General features: G+C 41.1%; 2 protein-coding genes across 3 annotated transcripts; one reads left to right on the forward strand and one right to left on the reverse strand.

Moving 5' to 3' along the window:
* Positions 1-463: 463 nt before the first annotated feature.
* On the forward strand, positions 464-4,547 carry cmtm8b (CKLF-like MARVEL transmembrane domain containing 8b). Its single transcript, XM_080471076.1, has 4 exons — positions 464-651; positions 1,682-1,855; positions 2,211-2,330; positions 3,751-4,547. Exons 1-4 carry the CDS (start codon positions 520-522, stop codon positions 3,835-3,837), a joined length of 513 nt encoding a protein of 170 aa, XP_080327202.1. The 5' UTR covers positions 464-519; the 3' UTR covers positions 3,838-4,547.
* Positions 3,954-8,521, reverse strand: LOC308114305 (zymogen granule membrane protein 16-like). 2 transcript variants are annotated; one of them, XM_080471078.1, is made up of 6 exons: positions 8,360-8,521; positions 8,147-8,225; positions 7,927-8,050; positions 5,179-5,278; positions 4,866-4,955; positions 3,954-4,777 (listed from the first exon to the last, which is right to left on the reverse strand). In XM_080471078.1, exons 2-6 carry the CDS (start codon positions 8,196-8,198, stop codon positions 4,637-4,639), a joined length of 507 nt encoding a protein of 168 aa, XP_080327204.1. In that variant the 5' UTR covers positions 8,199-8,225; positions 8,360-8,521; the 3' UTR covers positions 3,954-4,636. The 2 variants fall into 2 exon arrangements, with proteins under 2 accessions (XP_080327204.1, XP_080327203.1); XM_080471077.1 differs by having other exon boundaries at positions 8,317-8,425.
* Between the last annotated feature and the right edge of the window lie 1,482 nt (positions 8,522-10,003).

A 10,003-nucleotide genomic window follows, 5' to 3' on the forward strand; every position in this document is an offset into this window, starting at 1 on the left:
GTGGGTTGTGGGCCCCTCACACAGACACCACTTCTCCGTCTTGCCAATCAGCAACAATTATCATCAGTGGCAGAACTGTCATTATCAGTGAGGCAGATTTCACACTGCGCTCCTCTACTTGCCTCGGGCTATGAATACCTCTGAGGGGACTGTCATCCCCATTTCCATCATGCTTATTGTCACCTCTCCGTGTAATGAAGCATCCTTACAGCATTTGTCACTTGACCCCTCCCAACCCCCCCCCCCCCCCCCCCCCCCAAAAATGACAGAACATTAAGCATTCCTATCTGACTCACAACAAGTTCAAACTTTAGAAACAACGTTAAAAAAAAAAAAAAAGAAGAAGAAAAAAAGAAACGATCGTCCTTCCTGGAAAAAAAAAAAAAAAAAAAAAAAAGAGAGCCAAATGTTTGCTTACAGTGTTTCATGTCCTTGCTGGATTCCGGGACAGGAGCATAACTTCCTCTGCTGCAGTAACAGCCTCCTGGAAGGCACGCAGGCTCTGTGTGTCAGTGCATCATGGAGAGACCGGCTGTGGTGCCGGGGCCCAGGAGCCCCACAGCACCAGCGTACAACAACGCAACCTCCACTCTGGCCTTCGACCAGCACCTCACCTCCACCGCCAAAGGAAGACTCCTCCTGGCTGAGATAGTGAGTAAAATATTTAAGATGTTTGAAGGCTGTGCTGTTGAAGGAACCGCTCTGACATTATTCTGATGACATTCACACCACTAACATTTCATATATGATGAATGAAATAAAGTAACAGCATCGTTAAATAAATGACATCTTTGTGGCATTTTTCAACTGAGTCACAGAAAATCCTGAAACTACATCTCTTTGAAAATAGGAAGTTCGCCATAAACACCGAGTAAAACCAACTCTTCCTCCTTTCTCCCCCTCATTGTCTCCCTTCCTTTCAAAAATCAACTGAAGGGAAAATAAGTGAGGATAGGCTTTCTCTAAATACAGCCTGGCTGGCTGCCATGTGAGAGCCGGGCAGGGCACAGCGCCGTGATCCGATTCAAAAACACTGCAACAAGTTTTTCATGCACCACTTGTCATTTTGCTCAAACCTGCATATTTATGGAAATCATAGAAAGTACGAGACATACTACATTTACATTTGCTTATCTTGTAATCATAGATACATGATATGTCGATAAAATATTGAAAAAAGAATTCTCCCTGAAAGTACAACACTAACTGGGGGGTTGAGTCACATAGATGACAAGGAAGCATTAACAAATACACTGGAGCATTTATTCAACAGTTGAAGGTCCTCTATGTGATTTCTTTCTATGGGAAACATGCTCAGCTCGCCCTCCGGTTTCACACCACAAAAACACTTACTTCCTGTGATATGAAACATCCAGCAGGAATCTTTTGTTGTGAAGAAGGAAGGGTGGGCTTTGGAGTCGATATGGGAGGAAAGAGAGTCAGTTAGTCACCAACACAGCACATTTATTCAGCGCAAGATGAATTGTATTCAACATGGACATTACTCACTGGTGACAAATACGAACAATACTGATATTAATCAGTGTTGTTGTAGTGATAACATATATATGATGGATTGTTGTGTGTCTATCAGTTGGCCCAAACTATTGCCATCTTTCTGCCTAAAAAGATTCATCGTGTGTACCTGTGTTTACAGTAGTTCACTCCGTCTCTCCTCCAGGTGTGTGGTATGTTGGTGTGGATTCTTGTTGGCGGTACAGATTATTTCCAACTGTCGGCTCTCTGCTGGGTCATGTTTTCTTCCATCTTGCTCTGGATTCTGACAGTTTGCCTATTTATCATTTACCTCGCTGGAGTCCACCACAGGATACCCCGGGTCCCCTGGACTACCTTGGTAATACACACAATCTCAATGTTTTCACAGAACACTCACACTAATGCTGCGGTTCACCAAACACCTGTATTTATAAAACATTAATAACTGCTATCACCGATTTTCTTCTCCAGCACAGAGTGTGAAACAACATTAGTGTCAAAATCTTTGGTTTAATAAAAACAGTAAAGTTTTCAAGACTCTTGAAAAAGTTCAACATTTATTTGTAAATGTTTATTCTACACGCGAACAAGAAGAGTTATATCAATTTCAGCACTTATGTATTTCATCTAATAAGATTCTTCTGTAGTAAATATCTGTTTGGTCATTTTTGTTGAATCTACATCTGACTATCTGTGTCGTTTGTCTCCTCCAGTCCCTGTGCATGAACTGCAGCGCCACAGCCTTGTATCTGGTGGCAGCAGGGGTAACCGCGCTCTGTGTCAAACAGGCCACCAGGGGGCGACATAACTATAACTGTTGGGCAGCATCAGCAGTAAGTCACCACGATCTGCTCAGAAAACTGTTTTTTTTTTTTAAATATATATTTTTTTAAATGGAATACAGTTACGTAATACAGAGTACTCTTCCGTAAAATTTAAGAGAAGGCTGCTGAGAGTTTTTTTTTTTTTTTATTTCTATTTTTTTTTTTAAACGTAACTAAATGCATTGTCTACCATCAAAGATATGTTGATGTCCTAAACAAGATGTGTGTGTCAACATTGTAAAAATAGACACTTGTGGTCTCTGAAACCGAGATTCAACCCATCCCAGCCGGATGACGCCTTCATTTACTGATTTCACTTGTGACGACAACATCAGGCTTGGAAAGTCCCAAGCAGGGAGGATTTCACAAATTTTCTCACAAATAAAGTACTTAAGAACGCTGTACTTTGTATGACGTTAATTTTGTCACCACATGGGAACAATAACACACAATAGGCTCAATATAAATGTCATGTTAGTGGCACAATTAATTCAATACGTTTGTCAAAAACTATGTATAATCATTTTTACAACAATGTTCTGCCGAAGCAGCCTGAGTTGAATAGGAGAAGCAGAAAAGACAAAACATTCCTGTGAATACGGACATTACAACCTATAAACCCTTGGATTCTGTCAGTACAAGAAAAAGTCAAGGTAACAACTAGTGGAAAAGGCATTACATACAGCATGTAACACTTCTCACCTGTGAACTGGGACTACTATTTATTTTGGCTTTACACTAAACATGATGTGTGAAGGTCATTCTAGATTTTTCTGTTTTAAGGCAAGGTAATTTATTTATAGAGCACCATTCAAACACAAGGCAATTCACAGTGCTTCACAAAGAAATAAAAGAAATTAAAGAAATACATTAAAGCTTTAGAAGAAATAAAAGAAATGCATTAAAACAAATAATGAAGAAAAGTATAATAAACCAGGTAAGAGATTTATTAAGATACATTTAATAAAGTAAGTAAAATCAATTTTTTATTCAAAAGCCTGTGCAAATAATAATGTTTTAAGTCTAGATTTAAAAGAATTAGTGTGTCAGCAGTCTTCAAGTGTTCAGGAAGTTTGTTCCACAGGTGGGGAGCGTAGGAACTAAAAGCTACTTCACCTTGTTTGTTTCTGACTCTAGGAACACTGAGTAAACCTCTTCCTGAGGACCTCAGAGGTCTGGAGGTTTTATATTCTACAAGTAAATCTGAGATGTATTTATGCCCGAGACCCTTCAAAAGCTTAGTAGACCAGAAGTAAGATTCTGAAGTCAACCCTTTGACCCACAGGCAGCCAGTGCAGGGATTGGAGCACAGGTGTAATGTGCTCCACCCTCTTTGTGTTGGTGAGAACTCAAAGAGAAAACGTTTCATTGTTTCCATCTTATTTCTCCGTTTTTCCACAATGTAACCTTGTTTTCTACTCTTCCTCAGTTCTTTTCATCGCTCACCACAGTCTGCTATGCAGGAAGCAGTTATCTGAGCTACCAGGTCTGGAAAGCCCAAGAAGAGGAGCAGTAGTCTCACCACTTCCTGTTGTGCTTTGACCCAATTCAATTATGAGCCTGAGGATGAACAGCAGCTGAGGTGAAGGGGTGACTTTATAGCCTCAAAGTTTGACGGATGCTAAGCGAGAGTAGAGTCAGGAGGGTGTGTTTAATGGTAAAGCAAATTTTTTAAAGCCAAAACAAACCATAGGAATTTGACCAAGCAGAATGGTTTTGTCAGCAAGATTGTTATTTATTTTTGTATGTCATGGAAATCATTTAACTATTAGAGCATTTTGTCCAGAGTGTAAAAATCAATTGTGCATACATGTCAACAGTTTACCTTTTCAAATAGCATTTTGTTTGAAAGACTGACAAATGACCAAGTTGCTTTATTTCGTTGTGTTCTTTTCAAATAACTGCCAAAAAGCAAAATATCCCATGACAAAACACAGTTAAACATCCCGTTTGCAGTAAAGTTATCCTTGAATATAAACCATACTGATATTACTGTAATGTCTTCAAGTCTCTACAACGTGTGTAACTTCCATTAGCAGTGGAGAAAACAGCAGCTTTGTTTTTAACTGCTGTGAATTTGCAAAATGTATTTATTGCCGTTGTTTGATATAAAGCACTGGATTTATCTTGTATAACCAGCATCAGTTCTGTTTGTTAAATGAGTCACACATCGTTGTTTCACAAGCATTGTTTTTACATTGGGATGAAAATGCTAAATAAACCAAACCTATACTATAGCAATCGTCTCCTAAAGGAATTATTTATTCAAGCAAATAAATCTGGGATTATTAATGGCTGCTCTCATCATTCATAGCTTATGGAGTAATTGTGATGTTCTCATTCAAGTAGACCAATCCCCAGTGAGCTCCTAGCGACGTGATCCCTGCGCTATTGAAACGCCCACTCAGCAATTTGAGCTCCGCATTCGAGTGTTCAGGGTACATGTTGAAGGAGCTCTGTAACACAAAAGCAAATGTTAATACGCAGTCTTCGGAATTTCTTTTTATTAACTTTTTCAAACTGAATAAAAATGTCTTGAGTGACCTGAGTTGGGTTGCCTGCCATCAGAAAGCGTCCTTCAGAGGTCACAAAGAATAGTTGATAGATGTAGTTGGTGTGGAACTTTCCAGAGACCTGCAGGAAAATATCAATAAATGACATATTCTGTACATGATGATGATGATAATGACAGTATGAGCTAAAATCTAACCCTGAAAAGATACAGTAATTATTTAAAAAGCAACCTAAATATCTATACCATCAATCAATATCCATTATAATGGCTTAAATCATTTAATAATATTGACATTTGTGTTTGGTTTTTTGTGGGTGTTTTTTGAAAGTCATAGGCTTCTACCTGAACAATTGTTTCGTCATCATGTAATTCCAGCTCTTGTGGATTCCCAACCTCCCGTCCAACAATGGGTGTCCAAGCGTAACCGTAACGCAGCTGAAGGCTACAACAAGACAGCAAAACAGATTCTCAGTCCGAGTTGTCATATTCCTCCTGATTCAAATCATTATTAGGCTTCTGCAGGGCGAGTTAGGCACTGATGCCTTTGAATCAGATGTGGAAAAAGAGGGAAGATTTGTAAAATATGAAAGGGAAGATACTATTAACAAGAAGAATTCAGATGACAAAAAATCGTATCTTGCACCAGTGAGAAGATGTGAAAAGCCTGAGCAGAGAGGAAATATTAGGTGTTATTGGAGCAAGAAACAGGCTGCAAAGAATATATATATATATATATATATATCGCAAGTGTTGGGGCCAGAGATTCCATGAACTCCTCCAGAGCTTGCTCCCCCGAAGGAAAACACCACAACAATGGATAGGCCATAAAACAGCAGGGGAGCGAGCCAGACCCCGTAAGTGGCCAATGAGGACGCTTGAATCCGACCCGAACACAGCAGGGGTCCAGACCCAAGTTGGTGGGACTCACGTTCTATCAAAGCTCTCGGCTATTCTCAACTGACCATCGGCGGAGACACATGTCTCTGCTTGCCTCAGGATGGTAAAGAGAGCACCAAGCAGAAACAAAGAGACAGAACCAACGCCAGCCCGCTGGACGAGCAGGACCCAGTTTGGACTACATCTTCTGTTTTCCGCTATTTTTCCTGTTTTTGGGAGATTCTGGAGACCAGAGCCAGTGTCGTCTCCTCCCAAGATCATCCTCTCAGTTGCACTCCCGCAGCTGGAGCCAGGCCTCTGAATTTCAGGACGCTGAAATTAAGACCCGGTAACAACCAGTTAGCACCACCTCCCAGAACCAACAGCACCACGGACGGTGCTGTCCAGAACTGGAGGGTGAGCGCTTTTGTCTGGGCAGAGAATAGTTAGAATGATGTTCTGTTGAAAATGCAATATGTATCCATGTGCCGCTCAGAAGGCCGCAGCATCTCATGTTGTTTGTGAATGCGCATTCACGCGCACCAAGTCCAGAACTCTGGTTTTCCACCTCAGAACCAGAGGTCCAAGTGAGCTCCAGGCCCACTAGGAGCTCTGTGTGGAGGAACCAGGGTTCAGAACCGAGTCTCACAGAATTCTCTGTCTTTCTCTTGTCTTCATCCTCTCTCATCTCTCCCTCTCTTTCATTAACCCGCAGCAATGCGCCCCCCTTACCTGATCAAGATAAGCTCACACACACCACTGCATGTAACACCTACATGTCAGCTGCTGCAGGGCAGATCTGCCGTGATCACAAGAGCCCTGACTGCCGGTCCCGACCTCCACTTAGGTGCTCAGAACCGGGCCAACGGAACCGCCCGTTCGTTACGCCCTCGGTAGACTAACTCGCTCCGAGACCGCCCTCGCGCACGCGCGCTCGACGGACGTCTTGTTTATCTGGCCGCTAAGCAACCGCCGCGTCCCCAGAAAGAGCGAGTCATCACACCCGCACACACGCACGCACGCACACACACACACACACACACTCTTTGTACATAGTGTTTGCTGTTTAATAGATTAGATCTCCGTGTTAGATGTAGTTTGCTATTTGAATGTGTTGATTTATGAGATGATTTCCAAATTATTTATGAATTAATACATCTTTATTAATAAACGCCTGTTAGCTGAATTGTACGCTTCTTGGTGATTATTGTGTATTTATTGTTGACAATTCACTGGTTTGTAACAGTCTGTGCTCGGATCTCACACCTTCCAATCTATTTAAGATGGCTATATTTTATGCAGAAATATTAACTAACTTAAATAAACTTTTTACAAACGAGACTGATATTTTGGTATTAGCTATTTCCAGTTTATCTGGTGGTGCCCCGATTTATTATTAATACATAAATAAGAAATTTATGCAAATTAATAATTTTTTTATTAAAAATTATTTTCGATAATTTTTCATTTTTTTTTGTTTTAAAGTAATTATTCAATTACTTTAGGAGTTGTTAATGAGTAAATGACCGTTTACTTCCATTAATAATTTCAATTTTTCATAAATTACTTCCAGTGATTTATTACTTTTAGTAATCTATTACTTACAGTAATTATATGCTAATATCCAACCATAAACCCCAACACAAGGAAAGATCTTAGTAATACAATATGAAATAATCACTGTTCGAATACACATTGTTAGACTGAAATCAACCAACGAGGACGTCTCTCTTTCACAAAAAGAGCTTTAAGTATGGCTTCCCTCCCCCAATATAACCTTACACTAAAACTTCCAAACAACTAACTTGTAGAAACGTGTTTTGGTGAGTTTTCTCCTGTGTATCTGGAGCCACCCCAAGCAGTATGGTGGGAAACATTTATTCCACATCCTTGATATCAGTGTCTTTTATTTGTCTGGTCTTTTTCACAAAAAGTAAAGCATTTATTCAGGAGTTGACCCAAATCTTCATCAGGAACTTGTTGTTGCACAGGTGTGACTCTGGTTTAAAAACGATGAATTAGATATCATGTATGAGGTGTATGATCTAATATAAGGAAATAGACTAAATGCTGATCCAGGGAGAACAAGCACACTTCACACCCTGCTACACCACTGTCCTGCTCATCGATGGAACATTTCATCGGAGGAGGAGACTAAAGGATCAGACATCCGCACTGTCCGACACATACGGATGAGAACGAACTGAGACTGACCCTGTGATGTAGGCGCTTGAAATTTCCCAGAGCCGGACTCCGGTGATCCTTCCCTCTCCTGTTGTGGAGAAGGAAGTTCCACTGCCACCTCCAACAGCATTAGAGAAGGAGTAGAAATCATTTGCTGGTAAAAAAAAAGAAAAAAAAACAGTAATCAACAGATTAGAGGCTGGATGTTAATTTTAAAAGCATGACTGATGCAGAGAGGGTGAGTTCTTACTTTCTGCCAGGCAGCTGGTGCAGAGCACAACCAAGACCAGAAGGGGAAACATGGTTCGGTGTCAAAGCCGGGATAAAAACTGCAAAGTGCAATTACAGCAAAGCAAGAAGATTATTTTTTTAGGGACATTTTCCTCTAGTCGTAGAAAAAGTTGCTGAAAGTGAACACACCTTCGGTTGATTTTGATGCCTGCGTTAAGATCTTCAAACTTACCAGCAGTCGAGATCCTGAGCAAATACAAGGAGCATGCACTGAAGAAAAGGCTTTTATCCATCATCTACCCCCCCCCCCCCCCCCCCCCCCCCCCCTCCCCCAACACACCCAACTGCATACCGACCTGGCAGCTTTAAGCAGGTGAGACTATTACTGGAATCTAAGACGATACCATCTATTAAAGTTCCCAGTGAAGTCCAAAACCAACATTGTGTGCAACACAATGAATACTTTTGTTTGTCCTTTTCTGAAAGTAGTTCAGAGCCTTGTTTTCTCATATTGAAGGTTGCTTTTAATTGTATTTAATGGCTTTCATCAGCCGAGGAAACATGAATGTTCCTTTTTCACTTTTTGACACCCTAAACCAGAGATAGTAAACTTTGGATTGGGTTCCTCTTAACATAGTAGAAATAAGTTAAACACGTCATGAGTTGGACCTGAAGGAACTCTCAAAGTGTTGTTCCTGATGAGCCGGCTCTGAAGCTTCCTCATATTTCACATGAATGACCAGGAAATAACGCACAAAAGAAATTGTCACGTTGACCTCATTCCAACTGGTTTTACTGGAAACCCTGCTGGTTTTGATTAACACAGTCCTCACTTCTGAAGTTCTGAGTTTATAGTCGGCCTTCAACAAAACATCCAGTACACAAACATTGCAAGGTGGCACCAGATCCAAAATATCATCTGAGCCCAGAAAAGGAGCAGCAGTCTCATCACACCTGATCTACATGACACTGATCGAACTTCATTGGCTGCCAAATTGTGAGTCAGAGGATGGACGGCAGCTGATTGTTGACTTTTCAGAGACAAAGTTTGCAAGTCGACCGGAGTGAAAAAAAACTATTTGCTTTCAGCCCAAACATAATATTCAAACTTGACCGGTTGAGCCACTTATCCAATCTACAGTTCAACACAGAAACAACAAACAAAAGATTATTAGAATTTCATGCAGAGCCAAGAAATGTTGTATTATGTGTTGTTGTTGTTTGTTTGTTTTTTAAGTCATGTTCTGCGGAAGCCAAAGAAGCGTATGGCTGCAAACAGTCGAAGCACTAAAGAATGCATGCTGCATCTCTTGTAAACCTCTGAGAACAATAGAGCCAAAGATGACACTTCTGTTATCAACTGGCAGCTCATTTCCCGGAGCTCCAGAGCCGAATGTTCGACCTGCAGCAGCAGCAGCAGCAGCAGCAGCAGCAGCAGCAGCAGCAGCAGCAGCAGCAGCAGCAGCAGCAGCAGCAGCAGCAGCAGCAGCAGCAGCAGCAGCAGCAGCAGCAGCAGCAGCAGCAGCAGCAGCAGCAGCAGCAGGTGTTTGGATTCAACACGCTTCTCTTATTACGCTTTACAACAACAGGGAAGGCAGGAGGAAGAGCTCAAAGGTTAGAAATAATCTCAACAGAGGGCAGAATTCAACAGTAAAATTAGGGACGTTGATTATCTGGACTCATCGTGAAAATATGTCAAAACGAATGAATAAATCACCCTGTGAAAACACTCCTTGTCCTCCAAAACAACAACAACAACAACATTGTGAGCTATTTTCATCTCACTTCTGTGATTTTCCCTTCAACTTTCAACACCTTTAAAACATCTTGAAGTGAAGACGGCAGTCTTGATCACTTAGCAATGTGTATTGATTTG

This window comes from Lipophrys pholis (assembly GCF_963383615.2).
Source record: "Lipophrys pholis genome assembly, chromosome: 9".
Taxonomy (NCBI): Eukaryota; Metazoa; Chordata; class Actinopteri; order Blenniiformes; family Blenniidae; genus Lipophrys; species Lipophrys pholis.